Source organism: Cucurbitaria berberidis, assembly GCF_010015615.1.
Source record: "Cucurbitaria berberidis CBS 394.84 unplaced genomic scaffold K460scaffold_4, whole genome shotgun sequence".
Lineage (NCBI taxonomy): Eukaryota > Fungi > Ascomycota > Dothideomycetes > Pleosporales > Cucurbitariaceae > Cucurbitaria > Cucurbitaria berberidis.
Window position 1 is genome coordinate 3,984,424 of NW_024468938.1, and position 19,016 is coordinate 4,003,439.

At 52.9% G+C, this 19,016-nt stretch overlaps 9 protein-coding genes across 9 annotated transcripts; 3 read left to right on the forward strand and 6 right to left on the reverse strand.

Annotated features, from left to right (window-relative positions):
• Window positions 1–85: 85 nt before the first annotated feature.
• On the forward strand, window positions 86–1,141 carry K460DRAFT_379131 (uncharacterized protein; the record flags this gene model as incomplete). Its single annotated transcript, XM_040935147.1, has 1 exon — window positions 86–1,141. The coding sequence occupies one exon, from the start codon at window positions 86–88 to the stop codon at window positions 1,139–1,141; it is 1,056 nt and encodes a 351-aa protein (XP_040786697.1).
• Window positions 1,142–1,598: 457 nt separating this feature from the next.
• K460DRAFT_286883 (uncharacterized protein) lies at window positions 1,599–1,944 on the reverse strand (the record flags this gene model as incomplete). Its single annotated transcript, XM_040928931.1, has 2 exons — window positions 1,599–1,774; window positions 1,830–1,944. 2 exons carry the CDS (start codon window positions 1,942–1,944, stop codon window positions 1,599–1,601), a joined length of 291 nt encoding a protein of 96 aa, XP_040786698.1.
• Window positions 1,945–3,477: 1,533 nt separating this feature from the next.
• On the reverse strand, window positions 3,478–4,310 carry K460DRAFT_379132 (lytic polysaccharide monooxygenase; the record flags this gene model as incomplete). Its single annotated transcript, XM_040935148.1, has 2 exons — window positions 3,478–3,964; window positions 4,027–4,310. The coding sequence occupies 2 exons, from the start codon at window positions 4,308–4,310 to the stop codon at window positions 3,478–3,480; spliced, it is 771 nt and encodes a 256-aa protein (XP_040786699.1).
• A 1,268-nt stretch (window positions 4,311–5,578) lies between these two features.
• On the reverse strand, window positions 5,579–7,488 carry K460DRAFT_158684 (uncharacterized protein). The gene is made up of 4 exons (XM_040926871.1): window positions 7,050–7,488; window positions 6,190–7,002; window positions 6,002–6,117; window positions 5,579–5,939 (listed from the first exon to the last, which is right to left on the reverse strand). Exons 1-4 carry the CDS (start codon window positions 7,053–7,055, stop codon window positions 5,660–5,662), a joined length of 1,215 nt encoding a protein of 404 aa, XP_040786700.1. The 5' UTR covers window positions 7,056–7,488; the 3' UTR covers window positions 5,579–5,659.
• Window positions 7,489–11,290, reverse strand: K460DRAFT_158709 (uncharacterized protein). Its single transcript, XM_040926872.1, has 3 exons — window positions 10,749–11,290; window positions 8,015–10,673; window positions 7,489–7,967 (listed from the first exon to the last, which is right to left on the reverse strand). The coding sequence occupies exons 1-3, from the start codon at window positions 10,891–10,893 to the stop codon at window positions 7,922–7,924; spliced, it is 2,850 nt and encodes a 949-aa protein (XP_040786701.1). The 5' UTR covers window positions 10,894–11,290; the 3' UTR covers window positions 7,489–7,921.
• K460DRAFT_369006 (ARF/SAR superfamily) lies at window positions 11,194–12,160 on the reverse strand. Its single transcript, XM_040933879.1, has 5 exons — window positions 12,082–12,160; window positions 11,924–12,034; window positions 11,859–11,875; window positions 11,660–11,805; window positions 11,194–11,600 (listed from the first exon to the last, which is right to left on the reverse strand). Exons 1-5 carry the CDS (start codon window positions 12,138–12,140, stop codon window positions 11,328–11,330), a joined length of 606 nt encoding a protein of 201 aa, XP_040786702.1. The 5' UTR covers window positions 12,141–12,160; the 3' UTR covers window positions 11,194–11,327.
• A 615-nt stretch (window positions 12,161–12,775) lies between these two features.
• On the forward strand, window positions 12,776–15,758 carry K460DRAFT_317343 (uncharacterized protein). Its single transcript, XM_040930352.1, has 4 exons — window positions 12,776–13,123; window positions 13,211–13,680; window positions 13,738–14,680; window positions 14,736–15,758. The coding sequence occupies exons 1-4, from the start codon at window positions 12,965–12,967 to the stop codon at window positions 15,342–15,344; spliced, it is 2,181 nt and encodes a 726-aa protein (XP_040786703.1). The 5' UTR covers window positions 12,776–12,964; the 3' UTR covers window positions 15,345–15,758.
• A 384-nt stretch (window positions 15,759–16,142) lies between these two features.
• K460DRAFT_287352 (uncharacterized protein) lies at window positions 16,143–16,701 on the forward strand (the record flags this gene model as incomplete). Its single annotated transcript, XM_040928959.1, has 3 exons — window positions 16,143–16,269; window positions 16,358–16,545; window positions 16,606–16,701. The coding sequence occupies 3 exons, from the start codon at window positions 16,143–16,145 to the stop codon at window positions 16,699–16,701; spliced, it is 411 nt and encodes a 136-aa protein (XP_040786704.1).
• Window positions 16,702–16,832: 131 nt separating this feature from the next.
• On the reverse strand, window positions 16,833–18,689 carry K460DRAFT_343158 (uncharacterized protein; the record flags this gene model as incomplete). The annotated part of the gene is made up of 2 exons (XM_040931216.1): window positions 18,633–18,689; window positions 16,833–18,583 (listed from the first exon to the last, which is right to left on the reverse strand). Exons 1-2 carry the CDS (start codon window positions 18,664–18,666, stop codon window positions 16,833–16,835), a joined length of 1,785 nt encoding a protein of 594 aa, XP_040786705.1. The 5' UTR covers window positions 18,667–18,689.
• Between the last annotated feature and the right edge of the window lie 327 nt (window positions 18,690–19,016).

A 19,016-nucleotide genomic window follows, 5' to 3' on the forward strand; every position in this document is an offset into this window, starting at 1 on the left:
TGCTTTACTAGAAGACTTTCCAGAGTCTTCCCAATCACGTTTCCAGCAACTTTTGAAGCACTTCGCGACTGATACGATACCGACCATGGACGCTACATTGACAGCTCAAGCGGCCTGGCGAGAAGCTCTTCCCTTACTCGGTACCAAGTACAGGTTTGTGACGCATGGCATCCTAGCAATAGCCTCGCTTCATCTTTCCCGGCTTGCTGGGACGGAGAAGGAGCAACAGATGTATCAAGATATAGCTGCGACTCAAATGAACACTGGTCTGACGCAGTACCGTGTTGAAGTCCAAAATATGACGACAAAGAACGCCGAAGCCCTGTTCGCATTCTCTACGACCACTACGACCTTTGTTCTCCATACTGCTGGTGCCGAATGTGAAGCAACACTGAGGTCTATCAGGAGGCACGACCTTTCGATCGAAGAAACGCTCGGCTCAATCTCGGCATTATCGAAGGCGATATGTAGGATTTTGCGCTCTATACGCGGAGTACTGGTCATCATAGTTCCTTGCTGGGATTGTATTTACAATGGACCACTTCGCCCCATTACTGATCGTGAATGGTGGCCTGCGCCTGTACCGGTCACCGCAGAAGAACTTGACGAGAATCGAAAGCTTCAACGGTTAGAGACAATGTGGTCTCGCCATGGAAGAAACTACAACTACTCATTCCATACCCTTCGCCACGCTTTGAAAGACCTGCGAGAAGCCTTCGCTCTTGTGTCAAGGCTTAGGTGTCTTGCTCAGTCTGGTGATACAAGGTGCGCAACCTCTTTCGACTGGACCTCGGTTTTCAGCTGGCCAGTGCAGCTGTCCCTTGAATTCATGGCATTGCTCGAACAACGATGTATGGAGGCATGGGTACTGATCGCTCATTATGCGATACTACTGTCAAGGGTCACAGGAGTCATGTGGCTCGATGGTTTGGCTGCCAATCTCATAGCAACTGCTGCGCTTGTCATTGGCGAGGACAACTGGGCATGGGTCGAGTGGCCTGCAACTGCAACCAACATGGATCTGACATTTCTACGAAATCTGGCAAAACCGTCTCCGCAAACTCATACCTCAATGAGAGAGACAACCGCAGAACGCCCAACTGAATCGCTCCAAGCCGACTCCGACTCGTCGCGCTCATAATCAAGCGTGCTATTCGGTCCCAGGTTCCCGAACCTTGGTTCACCCCGACCTGCCTTAAGGAGACTCAAAAGGGTACCCCCAAGTGTCTAGGAACCGATCTCTCCCCTCAGGGCTGCATGGTGCGTATATACCAGATGCTGAAATAACCTGGCTATTTGGGACGGTCTAACAATCACACCGACTACTATCGGGCTCTCGATTCGCGGAAAGGACCAAACATGGCCGATGCCCATCAAGTTTGTACTTGTGAGGAGAAGCGTCATGGTGGTTGTCAACAAACAATCAATCATATTTCGTCTGGCATGCGCGTTGTATTCTGTACAGCTCAAAATCTTTCGTCGTTGTCGTCGTTTGTATGTATGCAAGTCTTTTGACTCAGTATTCATCCATAGGTGTTGTTGGTAGTGGCGCTGCGACTGTCAATTGGAGAACTTGGTACAGAACCACGACCGTCTTCTTACCTTGGACTCATAGGCGCGTGGGCCATGTTTCGATTGAAGGAAGGACCGGCAAGGTTTTGCCCTCCCGGCTTCGAGAATCTCCCCCAGTTGCGCTCTCGGACTTCTCGCATGTACGCGTCTTGCTCTGGTGATCGCGCACTCCAACTGGGATCATCCTCAGCAGCATGGTAGGCTGAACGTTCAGTCAGTGTATGCTCAAATGCAATTCGTACATGGCGGTTACGTACAACGATACACGGCAAACCCGCAGCAGATCAAAAAGCCAGCTCCTAGGATGACGAGGAAGATGATCAAGGCTGGGGCGATCTGGAAGCCCATGTTGTCTCTCTTTTGCATGTACATGATCATGGTTGCGGTTTTGCGAGGGTTGGTTGTAACGAGGGCGGGTGTCTTGTAAGAGGGATTAAAGAAGAAGAAGAAGGCGTGAGTGAACTTGATCTTCAGCGGGTGATCGTCGCTGGTGAGGTGAAGGCCGCGACGTCGGAAGAGTGAGACTGGTGTATGCGGAAGCTCCGGCAGGCAGGGATCGCGTGAGCGAATGGGCAGCGTTGACAACGAGATAAACGGTGGTAAAGAAGAGGAGCGGTTGCACACGGAATCTTCGGAATCAAGAAGAAAGTTTGTAATCAGGCTACCGATAAATATCTACCACGGTATTTAGCACCCCGCGAATCCCCAGACACTCTTTCACTGTCTGATCTCCCGTGTGTTCAGCTAATCTTCACCCAATCATCCACGTGCTAGGCCAAGCCCGCAAACCCGCTTTTGTCCGCAGGGCCTCAGGTACGCGTCATCTTCTATAATGTGGTACGCGGGTCTATTCACCCTAGCCGGATCGGCCGGAGGGGCTGTGCCGAAGGATGGTTTCACAAGGTACGTCCTGGCACTTGGCCAGCAGCCTTGGACAGCGGCTCTCGGGCTTGTCTACCAGCGACAGATGGCTTGTCAGGAGAGACGTGACGTGTCTCACTCTCAATCTTGTGAGAGTATCTGGTGCTAAAGGGCCGTGTTAAAAGATAAATGCTGGGCGGTGGTTGTAAGCTGACTCAGCCGCCACTATGCGCAATTACGCGTCCCCCTCAACCACGGCGTTCTTGAGACAGTTGGCGTTGAACACCAATCAGGCCGACTTTTTATAGCAACGAATGGGCCCTCACCCGCGCCGATCACAACTTATTACATATCTTCATTCTTCAGGTCCATTGTGGAGTTTTATAATGTGCCAGAACTTTCTGTGGTCCTACGATAGCGTGCAATAGTGTAGCTTGTACAGTCATTCAAGTTTCTTATCTTGCTAAACTAACTATCAACAACCGTCCAAGGTTCCTCTATCCACGGTCACTCCAGTAGCATTACTTGATTTCCTCGATACCAGCTGCCATACATGTGACAGGACAATCGAAGTTTGAGATGTGGTACTCGCGCCGAGCATTCCTAGGGCGCAAAGAGGACCGAAAAGCAGATGCTCTCAAGACTTATGAGTATCAACACGGCACGGAACGCATCTTGAAGCGAATCCGACTGCGCTATTCCATTAAATTTGGCCGAATACTCATTCTCCCAAGTAGCTGTCCTGAGCCTATGCTAAGCCAAGAGACCGATCAACCGTGAGCTGACGCAAGGCAGGACGATGAGCTGTAGACGGACAACCTACACACCGCTGTTCGTCATCAACATACTATGCATCACTAAGCCAGTCAGAATTACGGGAAGCTTGGAAGAAATACTCATCGAGTACCATGTGGATTTCAACAACTCTGAAAGCTGGACGTCAGACAATTGACGAAATATGCGAATGCCCCCGAAGATGCAATACCGAAAAGCAAACGCTTTCGACCTTTCCAGCATGATACAATATGGCTTCCAACTACCAATCTATGCAAATGCCCTAGCATGCTCCCTTTCTTCCCTCTTCGCCAACTTGACCAACGCCGGCCCGGGAACCGTATACCCTTCATACTTGGTGTACAAATTGAACAAGATACCCGGATCCGTTGGCTTGTAAAAGCTCGTAGCCGGCACACCGCCGGCTAACTTGTTCGTTCCACTTCCCTCTACCTTGAAGTTGACGCATTGCGGGTACGCCTGCGCGCCGTTGGTCTGGCCCGCAGCATGCAGCGCTATGATCTCGTGGCGCACAACGTAGTTGCCCGGCGCGACGTTGGGGAAGGTCAGGTCCCAGGAAAAGTTGTTCTTGACCAGGTCGTCCGTCACCCACGCGCCTGGGTTGCTTCCGGATTTCCACGCGCCGGATTGGATCTTCGTCCAGAAGAGAGCCTCGGGCTTCGCGGCGCCGCAGTCGCCATTGCATGCGGCTATGTATTCTTGCACTGGGCCTGCGTGGGTTGTCGGCCAGGTATCCCTTGACGTTGGAGAGCTAGGTTAGTCTATGGTTCATTTAGGAGGGAAGGCATGTTGGTTTACCATTTGAATGTCACTTTGGACCCAGGTTTGACGGACACGTATGCACCATTACTCTTGCCTAACTTGTGGCACACGATATCCACGGTTCCGAAGCGATCGGGCGTCACGAAGCCATTGTCGAGGTTATCAGCCTGCCAGCCGACTGTCGGTGGGATCGGGTTCTGATACTTGAGCGCCGCGTTCCAGCCTTGATACGTCACGCCATCAGCAATGACCTTGTCGACGTGGCCGTGAGCAGACACGAGGGGGAGCAGCACAACGAGTGCAGTGGTAAGGGAGTGCATAGCGGATACGCTGTGGCTCCTCACAACGGTTTTGATGAGAAAGTAGATGTGATGTACAGCGGTCTTTCCTCTCGCGAGCAGCTCTGTCCCCGGATTCCACCCTCCCTATATACATATCCCCCAGCACTTAGCAGCCTTTTCACCCTCCAGCCAGCCCAAAATCCTTCCATCACAAGGCCATCGACGCGTCCGTTCCAGCATGTCCCGCAATCAAAAACCTCATATCGAGCAAACAAGTCAACCCGGTTCTTGAGTCCCAAGCCATCCCTCTTCGGGCCACGACCACGCCCATTACTCGATCGAAAAGTAAAGAAGTAGTAGGTCGGGTGATGAGCAGGAACGCAAGCGATAGGCCAGAAGGTGGAGAAATGCCACTTGGATTAATATCGACGTCTGTCGTAGCGGTGGTGTGGACTGGGAAGCAAGCACGCGAGAGCTACGACCGGGTAATATAATCGTCGGTTGATGCTGGACAAAGAGCCACCAATGCGTGGAGCTATCAGCCTCGGTCTGAGTGTATGGCCCACCTACCTTTCATTTCCCCGAAGGCGAGGGGAGCCCAATAACATAAACACACCGCCTTGGCCGAGAAGATAGGACTAGGGGTAGCATATTCATTCAACGTAGATTCTAGACTGTCTGACTAGTTCTAAAGTATTATTTCCGTGCGAGAATATCGAACAGTTCGTTTTGCATGAAATATAACCCGTTGAAGTCCTACGCCTCCTCATGCAGTGCAACACTGCTACCCCACGGGGTAAAATTGTCAGCCACCTGCACAGTTTCTTTTCCCTCTAACATCCCAATCGCCCATCCGCATTCGGCTCCGCGTCCAAAGCAGCCATGCGCGGTGGCGTCATGTGCTTGCATGATCTCTACCAGCTCATTTGCCCACCGTGTTTAATGAAAAGGGTGGGATTAGATTGATACACGGACCGAACGTACCGGGTAAATAAACCAACAACCCTACCCTACACCACCCCTGCCAGCCAATTCAGGTAGTGAGTACGCGAAAAAAGATGGTGGTTTCAAGTATCACCAACGAAAATGAGACAGGAAGACATTTTTCGACGCATAATGAAAAAATCATCGCTTTGCTCCATGGGAGCCTATGTTCTATAACACCAGGAGAGACGCCACTCTCCAACCCAATGCATTGCGCTGCGCTGCGCCCGGAAAAATGCTGATAAAGGTAACATGAAACTTCTGTACACTGAAGCAAAACACCAAGCCAAAGCCCCATAGAGACGACTCGAAGAAGTGAACCAAACATTATGTGAATCATCCAGACGCGTACTTGCTTTCGCGTGCCGAGCAGTCGAATGTCTATTGTCATGTCTTCATGCCGATTACCGTCTCGTCCCCTCCAACGCCTTCTCTAGTCCAACAATCCTCAGACTCTTTCCGCGTCCCAACTTGCCGGTCATTAGCCCAGCGGCGGGGATTAGTCGGTCGTCCCAGTGTCTGAAAACGGCCTTCATATCTCTTGGTACACCCTCCAAGACCACAGTTGTCACTGGCATGAAGGGTCGGTCTTCCTCGGAGACGGCTAGGATGCCATACTCTTGTGCGAAAAGGAGCGCGGTACTAAAGGCGTGCGATTGGGTGCGGGACAAGGAGCCGATGATACTGTAATGCGTTAGTATAAACCATCTCATTATTACGGGTGCAGGTGGCGAGAGGAAACTTACATATACATCTCAAAGAAGGCATCCAGGACATATACATGCTCCGGCTCCAGATCCCGCTGACAAAACGGCATGACTTCCTTAATCTCGGTCCGCACTCCACTCGGCGAAACTGGCGTCTGTGGCCTCTGTTCAGCTTGTGGTCCACTCCAAGATGGTCGGCGCAGCTGCGCAAAAAAGGAGCTGCTCACCTGGAGTGCCTGTCCCCAACCAGCGTGTTGCTCACTATGCTGTTCGATCTTGTAGAGGCGAGGTCGGTATTTATCAGACGTGGACTTGTAGCGCCAGTGGTCTGCTGAACGCGGGATAGCAGGACCCTTAGTCGGGATTGCAGGAGAAGGGAAGGTTTTTATGAAGTCCTGAGGCTCGGTGCCTTCTTCGATTTCAGCAAAGTCGCCGGTGGGCGCGAGGTCCATGCCCATCAGTCTCGCGCCAGACAGTTCTTCGGCAGAGCAGCCGCGTCCCTTCCACAGGTAGACTTTTCCCGCGGTTGTAGAGACTAGGTAAGGGAAAGCGGAGCAGAGGCTCTTGAGGGAGAAGTCTACTTCGTCGAAGGCGAGGTGCCCGAGATGGCGACGCCCACAAAGCATAAACTCCTTGGACGCTGGTTTCGCGCCGCGGCGCGTGATGACGATGCCACCGAGAGCTTCAAAGAGATTGGGGGGTTCTTGGCCTTGCCGGATGATGAGCAGCTGTCCTTGATTCTGTTTGGCATGGTTCCTTGCGAAAAGCTGAGCGTCCTCAAGAGTCGGCTCTGCGATGCCGCTACCTACCCAGAGATAGACATCTGTGTGGCGTGCACCTTTCGAATCTCCGTACACATGTGTACAAAGATACATTGAGTCTTGGAATAAAACATGTTCTTCCTGCACCGGTACTGGTGAGAGCTTGCCGTCCCCTGTCACTTCTTGTATCTGCTTGCGCAGTGTGCGGATTTTTCCAGCAGGTCCAAGGTCAAACGGCGGCGATTTCAATACGTGGACTGTATCTATATTCTCCGGCAACTGCCCATCGGTTACTGGGGCTTCATCAAAGAACTCTGCGAACATGCCCTCATATTTCTGCGGGGTTGGGGATGCTTTGAAAGATTCAGACTTTGGCCTGCCTGCACTGCTTGGCGGTGATGCAGGAAAGCCCGTGGGCGGCTGTGGGCTTGACTCTCGTGAGCGGGATGCCATATAACCACCCAAGCTGCCTAGACTGAAACCTAGACCCGCCGGCTTTGGCTTTGGCGGTAAGGGTTTCGATTCAACAGCGGGTTGAGGTTTCGATAGTGGCGTTTCCGGCAGAGGTTTTGTGTGCGACTGTGGTGAGCGGACGAGGCCAGCATCCTCCATAGCGGCTTGCTCATCTGCTTTGGTGGGTAGTTTGATCGGCGACCTTGTCTTTGCTGGTACAGGAGATGAAGATGCTGATTGTCTGCCCCATAGCGTGGTTGCACTCTTAACAGATGAGAAGGTAGATTTCTCGGGCGAGAGCTCCTCCTTGGCAGGTGAGATCTCCACATTCGGAGGCGCTATCTCTTGGAGCGCAGTTTTTCTTGGGCTTTCCGCAACTGGCTTGGCTGGAAGTGTAGGCAGTGGACGCGAGAATCTGGATTGGGATACTGTGGGAGAGGGAGACGACGACACTGGCTTCGCTGTGTCGACTGATTTTGGGAGTGGAGTTTTCTGCGGTGTGCTATGCGATCCAGAGACTCTCCTATCCTTTTCTAATGATGCTGGCTTCTTTGGCACTCCTGGGGATGAAGGTTTCGGCGATTGGATGGAGTCTGGCCGGGGCGATTTCTTGGGCGGTGCTTGAGATCCAGAGATCTTTCGAACCAGTTCCAAGGATGCCGGCTTTTTGGGTGGCTCTGGAGTTGACGTCTTTCCAAAGTTTCCTGACGCTACCCGAGGCGACTTCACCGGCGTTGCAGGCTTCTCAGTTACCGACTGCCTGGCCGGCGTCTTCGTCACTGGGGTTGCGTCTGATGGTCCGTTAGTTCGGGAAGGCTCGGAATTGGGAAGAACATGCTCAGTTTTCACCAATGGGATTGTAGTGACCGCAGCGGTCATCTTCTCTTGAGGCGTATCTGTTTCTGTAGTGGCTTTACTTGTAGCCGGTGCCCTTCTCTTTGGACCACGAGCCCGGCCTTTGGTGATATGCTGCAGTTCTGGAGCAGGTCCGGTCTTCTCTTCCTGTGTGGATTTGGTGGGAGACACGTCTGCCTCAGCACTTGAGGTAGATTTATTAGTCGCCAACGGAGGTGGTCCACGAGCGAGCATGCCGGCAAGCGCAGGGTTAAAGCGACCTGCCAGTTTACTGGATATAGCCGGTTCCTTGGAGGTAAACAACGGAGCCGGCTGTGTAGGTTTCTCTTCAATGACTGCTTTGCTTGCCGTCAAGCTTCGCTTCCTAGCTATAGCTTCGGGAACAGGGTCCTTTTCCTTTTCTGGCAGAGTAGGTTTCGAGCCACTATCTGCCCGAGCCAGAACAGTTCTCTTCGCAATCGCCTCTGGTGTTGGGGCCGGTTGCGAAGAGCTGTCTGCCTTCTTAAGAGCCGAACCTTCTTCTTTTGCCTTTTCTAGTATGGCCGACTTCTTAGTCTGAAGACTATGTCTAAACTCATCACGACGCACAGTAGGTTTCGGACCACCAGTGTTGTGCAGAGCATTCTTGCCACGAGTAATGTTGTCTTTGAGGGGGTCGGGCGCAACGTAGTTCTTCGTCTCTGCCTTTCTCAGCTTGCCGAAAACGTTCTGGAACTCATTCACTTCATTCTTCTTCGAGGCATCGCCAGCCTGGTTACGTGGCTTCAAGCCAGCACGGAAGTCCTTCTTTGGCGGAGTCTCTGGTTTGGCTTTGGCTGCAGGGACAGCACGTGGTGAGTCCTTGGCGAATCTTGATGCTGCTAGTTTGTCGGCTACTGGTACTGGAGTCTCCTTGACAGTTGTTTTCAGCGCTTCGGGTTTGCGAGTAGCTGGTGACGGCTCAGGTGCTGCTTGTGGAACTTCGGATTCGAGCTTCGAAGGTAGAACTTCTTCTGAGGGCTTGATGTCAGATACCTCGGGGATAGAAGGTTTTGGCGACAACACAGGCTTTGGCTTGGGTGTTGGCTCTGCTGGTGTACTCGTCTTGGCCGACTGGATGGGTTCCTCCTTCTTGGGAGACTCGGACCTGCGCAACCCCACTGGCTTCAGCTGAATGTCCTTGATGGGTGATGTTCGACCGGAGCTAGGAGCGTCACCTGGCGGACTCTGGAAAGGACTTCCCTTGCCGAGATCGACACTACCGCGCTGCTGCTTGATACGGTTTATTTCAGCCATCCATGCAGGTTGTGCTGGTGGCGGTTGCTTCAGCTTTGGTGAGTCTGGCCTGCTTAGCGCACTTTCTAACCAGCTTGATTTTGTAGGGCTCCATCGCTTTGACGGGCTGGGCGGGGACGTGTCATCTTGAGGATTGTCCTTCTCGCTGAATAAGGATGCAACGGATTTGCTTCTGCTATGGGACGGCAGCGCGGGCTTGACAAATACATCCTTGAGCGTGTTGTCCTTGTCCGGACTTTGCGTGATGGTGGCGTTGCTATGGCTAGAAACAGGACGGGAGGACGGTTCTATGGAGTTGTCTCTGCTCATGGTCGGTCGCTCCATCTTCGATAGCGTGCCGTATCCAGCTATGGCGCTTCCACGATTGCTCAACGTGGAGTTTTGCCTGGTCAAGCCTGGAGGTGTCTGTGTGCTCCACCTCTTGCTGACGCTGTCGCTGCGCTTGAGCATAGCACTCTGTACGAAGCCCCCCATGCCCTTTGTTGGAGAAGATGGACGCTCTCGCTCTGGCGATATCCTCCCTTGCGTTGGTGACATGGCGAGCGCGCGTGCCGAACTTGCGCTGTCCCCGGCGTCGACTGACGAGTCCTGTTCCGAAGGAGGAGCAAACTTTTGTGAATCGAGCACTGGTAGATGTGAGCGTGTCTTGGCGAGGGACTCTGCGTCACCACCCGATATTGAGGTGTTTGTCGAGAAGCGGTTGCTCATCATGGCACTCCCACGCGCAGAGCCACCCCGCGAGCCTGGCGAACTTGAGCGCACACTCTCCGGGGGTGGACTGCTGATCTCGGGCTCTATCGTGGACTCGCGTGACATGCCCGGCAATTGCCTCTTGCCTGATATTGACCCAACCTCCGAAGCGTTGTCTTCCTGATTCTTCCTGTATGCTGCCGAGGCGACTCCCCTATCTGGCGTCTGTCGGAACCATGTGGGATCTTTGGCGCTCAACGACGCTGCGATGGAGCTTCTCGAGGGGTTTGGCTCGGGAGAGGCGGGTTCCGGGGTGCCGCGTGGAGAAGCAGCAGCGGACCTCTCTGGGGATCGAGATGGAGAAGCCATTGAGAGCGGGCGCCGCATGCCGCCCGACTGAGGTCTCTGTTTCCATGACAGCGTGCCAGAGCGACCTAATGCCGCTGCGCTGGTCGCTGGTCTCTTGGCTTCTGTGTCGTCGAGCGCTGCCGGTGTGGGAGAACTTGTCAAGCGCTGCAGCGAATCGTCGCGAGCAGCGTCTTGCAGTGGCGGATTCATGGCCGGCGTGGGTGTGTTGGCGGCCCTCTCCTGTACGCTTTGTGGGGTATCGGTTGCAGAGCGCAGAAACGGTGGTGTGGACGTCGAGGGCTTGTCGGGGGAGATTGAGCGGGCTCGTTCTGGTTGGGGAAAAAGCATCAGCAGAGTGTTTCATTTCCACGAGCAAACAACCAACAACAACAATCACAACATACCTGCTCTGCGCGCTAATCTCTCGCTGCGGCCTTGTATCAGCTCCTCCTCTAGCTTCTTTACTCTGTCGGCGTCCTGCTGGTCACGTTGCTCGCCCAGCTGGCGAATGCGCTGCACAAACTCGGAGGGATCAATTTCCTCAGACATGGCGATGGGCGACTAGAAAGGGCTTGGTAAACAAACACAGGCCAGTCCGTGCTACGAGACAGCAAGGCGCGAGGGATGAAGCTGCTCGGCAGTGAAGGACAATCCCGGGCGTTTCGTGGTCGTTAAATTGCTTCGAGGGGCTCGGTTACCTCATGCCTGGCCAGAGCGCGGATCGGTTTCAAGTGGGCTGAAACGCAGGGCTAGGAGATGGGGAAATGCGCATCGACCGTGGATCAGGTCAGTCGAGTACGAGAGGGAAGCAAAGCGAGTTTGTAGAAGGGTGTCTTGGACGGCAGGTCACGCAGGAAGCTTTCAGTCAATTCCATGTTTGTTATGGTTCCAAGTGCTGAGACGCCGGCTCCACTCCTACCCGCATCTAGCTTTTTGGGCCTGCGTTGCCCCTTGCACCGACATGCGGTGCCTGACACGCTTTGTTAATACAGGAAGAGTCGAGCTTTTGCGTCCTGCACTACCCATTCAAGACCTTCGCGCAGGTTCTCGCCCGTCATGGCGCTGCACGTCATGATGGTCCATTTGTGTGTCTTGATCGCATCGAGTCGCAGTCCCTGCACGCCGTTACTATTGGCCTGACAACCCATCTCAACATCTTCGTCAGCTGTACCCACCTCGCGCACCTCGTCCTCTGTCATGGCGCCGGGAACATCGCTCTTGTTCTTGAAAACCAGTAGACTTGCCCCCGAGAGACGCTGTGTTTTGTTTCTCTTGTCAGCACATGTATTGATGGCTTGGTTGGTTCGCCACAAACCTCTTCCAGGAGCAGCCCCGCCAGCTCCTGTCGACAGTCGTCTATCCGCTCGCGATCCGTCGCATCAACCACCCAGATGAGCGTGTCCGTCTTCTCGAAGTAGTTCTTCCAGTATGTCCGCAGCGTCTTCTGGCCGCCAACATCCCCTGTGCAGTTAGCATCGGCTGGCCTCCCGGGAGGAGTAGAGCAGGTGCAGTACAAATGTTCAACTTGTATCTTCTATTATCAGTCTTTTCCACGATCATCTTCGGTGTATGCACGTACCCGTCGTATTCTATTGTCTTGATGATAAAGCCAAGAGTAGGGCTGACGCTGTTCACATCTTCGTTCATAATCTTCTTTACGATGGTGGTCTTGCCGGCATTATCCAAGCCCCTCCTGCACTTAGCCTCCAACGCCAAACAAAGATCAGGAACACTCACAGCATCAAGATTCTCATCTCCTTGTCCTTTAGACGCGCTTTTCGGAGTATGGAGAGCATTCTGGGTGGTTGTTTCTCCCAGGTCTTGGTTCGGTTATTCTAGAGAGAGAAAGACGATGCGCCGATGTGGAGCTCTCTGCCATTCGGCTAAACTTGCCATAGACACACATCCACCATCGCACTGTTGTCTCAAACTCGGCATAAATCTTCATAGCCGTCGAAGCTCCGCACTTAATGCTGCTATTATTCTTTACTATTGTTGTGCAAAGACCTCCGCGCGAAGCTCTCTAATTCAACGTCGACGCTACATGCGCATGCTCGGTTTTCACCAGCATCACTACCTTCGATCACTGTTAAGAAAAAGAGTTTAAGAAGCGCCCGCGTCCTAGACTACCTGTTGAGCCATCGCCAGTCAGTGGGTGTACTTTGACAGAGTGGTGGCTGTGATGATTACATTGCATCCTCCAGGATAGGTGCGCTGCTCTGCTGAGTGATGAGGTTCAGGGGTTTTATCCATCAATCACTGTCCATTTCATTTGTCAACGTCCTTTGCGAATGTCCACATGCTGACCGATTTGTATTCTTGCCCTCTTTATTGATGGTAAGACTCTAAAGTGCTAGGCAGCTATTCAGTCACTCACTCTTCTCAAGTAAAGGATGACTAGGTACTGGATTATCACGACCCGCACCCCTGGAACCTCTCACCGTGTATCACCAGTCAGTTTCCTTGGTTGAATTTGAAAGGGTTTTTAGTTCCTCTTATATAGTTCCTGCCTTCTCATCCCCTTATCCTTCCCTCCCTCATCTTCGTCAGCACTTTCCTTCCCTATCCGCAGACTCCCTCGCTCTTTCCTCCTTGACTCAGAGATAAGTAAGCTTGCATCATGGCACGTGGTGTATACAGTTTTTGTCCGCGCGACTCTATGCCTACGGCCACAATGAACCCGACAGTACCCACGCTTCCACTCCCCATTGATACATCAACGAAACAGGCAAATGACGCTATGACCTGGCAACAGCGGGAGGACTTTGGACATGCCGCGGTAAGTGAAAGCAGAGACGCAATGAAGTCATCATCAGCCACACACGCCGACGCCTAACCGCCCTTAATTGCAACTGACAGACAATAGAAACCGAGTGAGCGCCGTTCTAGTCGCGTACAATGGGCACCTTTCGACCCAGCAGCTATTGAGAGTCCGCCTACAATAGCAGCAGAGGAGGGCAAGACCTGGGCAGCGCAACTGGCCGAGTTTCCAATCCCAGACCCTCGTCGTAACCCTCGTGCCAAGGCAGCTACTTCAGCTTCACCTCGCCACGCTAATCCTCCTACACCTACTATACCATCACCTCCAGAAAACGACACCCAGAAGCCTGAGAAGTCCTCGCACACAAGACCGCCACGCAAGAGTAAGAAGCAAGAGACACGCAACAACATGTCTGCGTTACCGAAGAGTGCCTATATTCCTCCCCACTTGCGCAAGCGCGGCTCTGCTACCCCAGCGAAAGCAGACTCCGTGCTCGGGCTTCATACTGCGAACGGATCCCCTGCGGTCTCCGACAAGTCCAAGACCGAACATCCCGCTCAGCTAGATTCATCTCCGTAAGTTTTCAGCACACCATTGATCGCACCTCTTCAAACACGCTAACATTCATGTAGTAACAGTGCAAACCAATCACCGAATTCACCCCCTTCTCCAGCGACTACTCCCCCAGAGTCAGAGAAAGTCGAAAATAACGGCTGGGCTGGCTGGGACAATCCCAAGCCCGAATCTTCCCCTCTAATTCGTAAAGCTGAGAATCCGCGATGGCCACGCGGCCCAAAGCCGGCCCCGAAGAAGACAGTCTGGCCAAAGGCGCGTGACATGAAGTATATCCCCACCGATAGTGACAGTGACGGCGGCGTCAGCTTCAGGTCTAACAGCAATGGAGACCCTCATTACGACGTCAAACAACTAATGGACTGGAACGGCGACTGGCTTCCTCCTCCCGAGCAATGGTCTGCTCGCAAAGGTTACTCGAACCGCCACTTCGGTCAAATCATGGAACAGTGGATGAATGGGCATAGTATCGAGTGCATAGACAGCATGGACATATCCTCTGACTCTTTCAGAGGTCGTCAGACGACCAATGGTGATGAAGTCGAACATGTCCTTGTTGATGGGGTTTGCAAAGAGCTCGTACCTCGGTATTGGCTGTTGGCGCATATAGAGGGCAAGCCTCTGCGCGAGTTCTGGAAGGAGATGCCACTCCGTGCGCCGGAGGCTTTGGACGACACTGACATCACAGCGGAGCCGCCGTGGTGGGACTTGTATACCGACGCATCTAGCTCCTTCATCAGCGCTTTGGTGGTGCCGGATGCAAAAGTTGATGGAGCTGATGTGGCTAACCACATCAATCCCTTTGGTTTTGCATCCGCTACTGAGAGGATGCGAAACAAGCGCGAACGGGATATCAATAAGCAGCAGAGGATGCTGGCAAAGCGGAACCGTCCTCTTCCAGAACCAAAATTCCCAGTCCCGGAGATGGAAGACCGACGCATTCGGCCGAGTGCTAACGTCTACCTTCGGCCTGTTCAGCCAGCAGACGTAAGGGGCATTGCGGTAATTACTTTCCATATTTTTACCTTTTCAAAGTAAAAATCTAACAACATAACAGGAAATCTACAACTATTACGTTGAGAACTCCATCGCCGCTAACGAGTTCGACGGCCGCACGGAAGCCCAGATACGCGATCGTATCAACGGCATCACCGAAGCAGGCCTGCCCTATCTGGTAGCGATAGCCAGAGGCAACCAGCCAAGGGGTGGGGGCTACATCCGTGAAAAGATCGTTGGCTATATCAACCTAGATGATTACTGCGATCAGTCGAGCATGTACCGCTTCACCTTCGAGATGGAGCTCTTCGTTCATCCAGGTTACCTCATGAAAGGCATCGCTAAGTGCCTTCTCGACAGGCTTCTGGAAATGGCTAATACCGGATACAACGCCAGAGGAGGCTACGAGTACGTGAATGAGTTTGACTATCTCAAGACGGGTCCTTCGAGAGTCATCAAGACGATCCTGTTGAATGTCCATCATCAGCATGGCGCAGACATCCAGTGGGCCACCGACTACTTGAGTGCCTTCAAGTTCGTGCGTGCTGGCAGAATCTCCCAGGTGGGGTTCAAGAAGGATCAGATTGTCGATGTATCGATCTACCAACACCACACCACCGAGACCATCAACCCTGGCAGCATCCCGACGGTTCCTCTGGAGCGGAATTGAGTTCAGTATTGAGAGATTGCACGATCGATTCGTGCAGTCACTATGTGGAACCGTTCTTACGCTTTGATTCAGCGCCTTGTCAGCTGGTTGACTTCCCATTGAAACTGGGTTAGAGCAAAGTCCGACGATCAACAATGTCTCTGTTTTGACTGTCCTAAAAGCGTTCCATTCGGCCCCTTCTTTCCTTCTTTTGTCCTTGCGTTTCTGCTTTCACGATATAAGTTCGATGTACAGTTCACTCCGAGTGTGCCAGAGAACAGTTGCGCTGCGGCATCTGTGCAACAGTCTGCCTTGATGGCGCAGTCTTCCGAACAGGTAGATAAGCGACTAGGACACTTAGCATGCTAGGACGACGAGATCCTGGAGCGGATTCTGGGGCTTTGGATTCATATGGTATTTGTAGCGTAAGGGTAGCCGAATGAGATTGACATTCTGCTTCATAAGATTCTAGTGACTTTCGTAGATTGAAGTGGGAACAATGCAGTAGTCGTGGTTCCAGGCTAGACCAGCTACCCTTGCAACAGTCGCTAACACCCCCGCTCAAGCTAGTGATCGACAAACCTCAACCGTACAACTGACGTCACAAGCACTCTGAAGCCTGATCTGCAATGCAACCAAGGCGTTCCCGCCGCCTCTCTCAAGCTACTTATAAGTGTCTCCCTTTTTAGCTTCAACGGTTTCTTCCACCAACACGAATAGCCGTCTACCTGCATCGGCATTAGATAACCCACTATTCTCGTAACGAACGATTTGCACAAGCTGCACAATACAAGAACCTACGGGCGATAACCAGAAAAGATGTCGAGCAACAAGGAAGAACCGCAAGACCAGCAACAACAGCACATCCCCACAGAGTCGAAAGATAAAGAGGAAGAAAAGGACTCGGGGTCAGGCGGCCTGTTGTCCATGATTGGAGATCCTGCCGGTACGCTCCCTTCATCCTCATAATCCCCCCAACTCCCCCAACGCTTCTTCGTAGCAATGAACCCAGCTGATCATCACTCTCCAAACAGGCAAAGTCCTCGGCACAGCCCTCCGTCCCATCGGCGCGCCCCTTGAAAAAGGCGTCACAGGTCCTCTCGGCAATGCGGTGGGCGGCACAACGCGCAGTGCGCTGGGTCCATTGATGGGCACGGAAGAGGAGAAGAGCGAGTTGTTGGGCGGCAAGAACAAGGATAGCTATGAATCCAAGCCCGAGAAGGTACGTCCAAGGAAGTCTTGTTTTGGGGGAGGGTTTGAGCTAACGGTTTTACCATGATAGATTGGCGGAAAGGAGCAGACTGGGGATAACCCATTGGGTCTGGATCAGACGGGTCGATGGGGATTCCAGGACGAATCAAAGGGTCCTTTTGGTTAAGTGACTTGGCGATATGCATGGCTTTATTTGATATGACTTGTGCTGTAATGATACGATATGGGTATATCTAAATTCCAACGAACATGATTGCGGACTCCGAACCCCTTGACCCAGTGTGTGTAAGACATGGTTCAGAACATCTCGTCTAAGCCGCTCTCATCAAATATGCTCTGTCCTCTCTCTGTTCCGTTGGTATATTCTCTCCTTTCCCGAAACGTATCGTCTAGACCTCCGCCAGCCTCCATGCCCCCACTGGCTTCTATGCCCTCACTCCCAGTATTCCTAAATTGCGGTATTGGTGTCCTGCCCGTCAAGATTTCGTACAAACTGTCGTCAGAATCACCATCATTATCTTCTTCTTGTTCGTTTTCAAAGCGAAGAATCTGGTCTTTGCCATATGGCCAAACGAGAACGCAACCCTGTTGATGTCCAAGTGAGAACGCAGGCTTCTTGTCCGGAGAGGTAGAGAGCCATGATGCGGTCCATTTCGCGGGTATAGAGCCGGCTGGTTTGTGGATGTGCGACCTTAAACCAAGAATCTCAGGCGCTTGTTGCATCCCTATTGTTCCCGGAGACTCTGCAGATCCTGCGAGACTGGATGTAGTATACAGGTATACCGTCGGCGAGTCATGCGTTGTCTGTATTAATAGCGTAGAAGGGTCATTCGGGTTCCAGTGCAGGTGCTTAACCGGCGCGTATTGAATCAGAATGCAGCTCGGCTTCAAACTCTTCAAATCCCATATCCAAACCGTGCTCGGCGTTGAATCATCCCTTGTCGCGCACAGCGTACCATCTGCGTTGAAAGCCAAGATACTGATACCCTGCTTCATCAGCCCCGTTTCGTTCTTGTCAACCGGCGCTTTGGGTGGTGTAGCAGGCTGCGGGGTGGCCGCGTAGCTTCGATTGCCTCGATCGTCAACGAGCTCGGTATAGACGGGCGCGCTGGGCACATGTATGACCGCAGTGTGGTCGAGGAATACAACAGGGGCAAACGTCCTTGTACTCAATATCCTAACCCTCCTGTCCCATCCCGCTACCGCCAGCCACTGGTTACCCGGAACCCACTCCACACTCTTAATCCCTAATCCCTCTACACTCCACTCACTCGCTTCGTCCGTAGGTTCGCGGGTCACGGTTCGGTACAAGTGCCCGTCGGCGGTGTATATGCAGAGCCTATAGCCTGTGGAAGCAGCATCCCAGATGGCGAGCCAGCGGCCATCACGACTCCACTTCAGCCCAGAAGCGTCGGTTGTGGGGAGTTCCGTGCGAGAGAGGAGGCTGTATGAGGGTGAGGAGAGGAGCAGGAGGACATCGGCCCCCGATGGGCGGCAAAGCAGAGCAAGGACTCGTCCTCTCGTACTGCTTTTTGTCGAGAGCCATGGGCGGTAAGCCCATCCCCTTCCATCGCGCCCGGGGAACTTGGGGTCTCTTATCTCGACTGCGCGACCGGTATTAAGACACCATATCTTTACACATGCGCTGAAGTCGCTCCAGACGATGACTTCGTCTTCACTCGCGCCAAATTCCACATGCACGTTCTTCCCCATGCCGCCTGAGCCATTGCTGATTACTGCATTCCATTTCTCGTCGCGCAAGTCATACACGCGCGTCATGTCCTGGTCGAAGACGAGTATGCGATTTGAACGGGCAGGTGATGTGCGCGATGAGCGGCGCGGTGGTGTAGAGACAGAGGACGGTCTGGATGAAGAGGAGATTACGGTAGGCGGTGACCAAGCGATCCTCGAGTTCCTGAGATCATGGCTCGACGGTAATGCTATACTCCGTATAATCTCGAAAGTCGACAGGCATCGTATCTGTAGTCGTGCGCTCGAGATGCAGGCGATGTGTGTTGCGGCCGGCGAGGTGACGGAAAGGGACGTTGCTGGGTCGCGTCAGCTTTGACGCACTTGAGTGGAAGTGACGCTACTCACATTTGAATTGCGGAGATATGTCAATGCTTTCCATCTTGTGAGCGGGGGCAAGGTTATGGCGGGGACATGAGCGTGGTGTTGATGGGGGGTAAACAAACAGAATGTACGATAATGGACCAATGGGGGACCGAGGCGGTCCGCCTTGGAGCGTGAATATCTTGTCGTTATTTCAGTTATCTCATGCACTTGAACCTTCATTTGCAGATTCAGAATCGCCCATGGCGTGCATATTGTGCAAGCCAAAGCCTCTCATCACCAAATTTTATCTTTTGAACCGTGGACGCAGCGAGGGTATCGGTATGCTCATCAAACCCAAACAATGCAACGCTTAAAACAACACAGCTGGGTATAGCCATCTTAGATACAAGAGAGCCAATCTGAAAG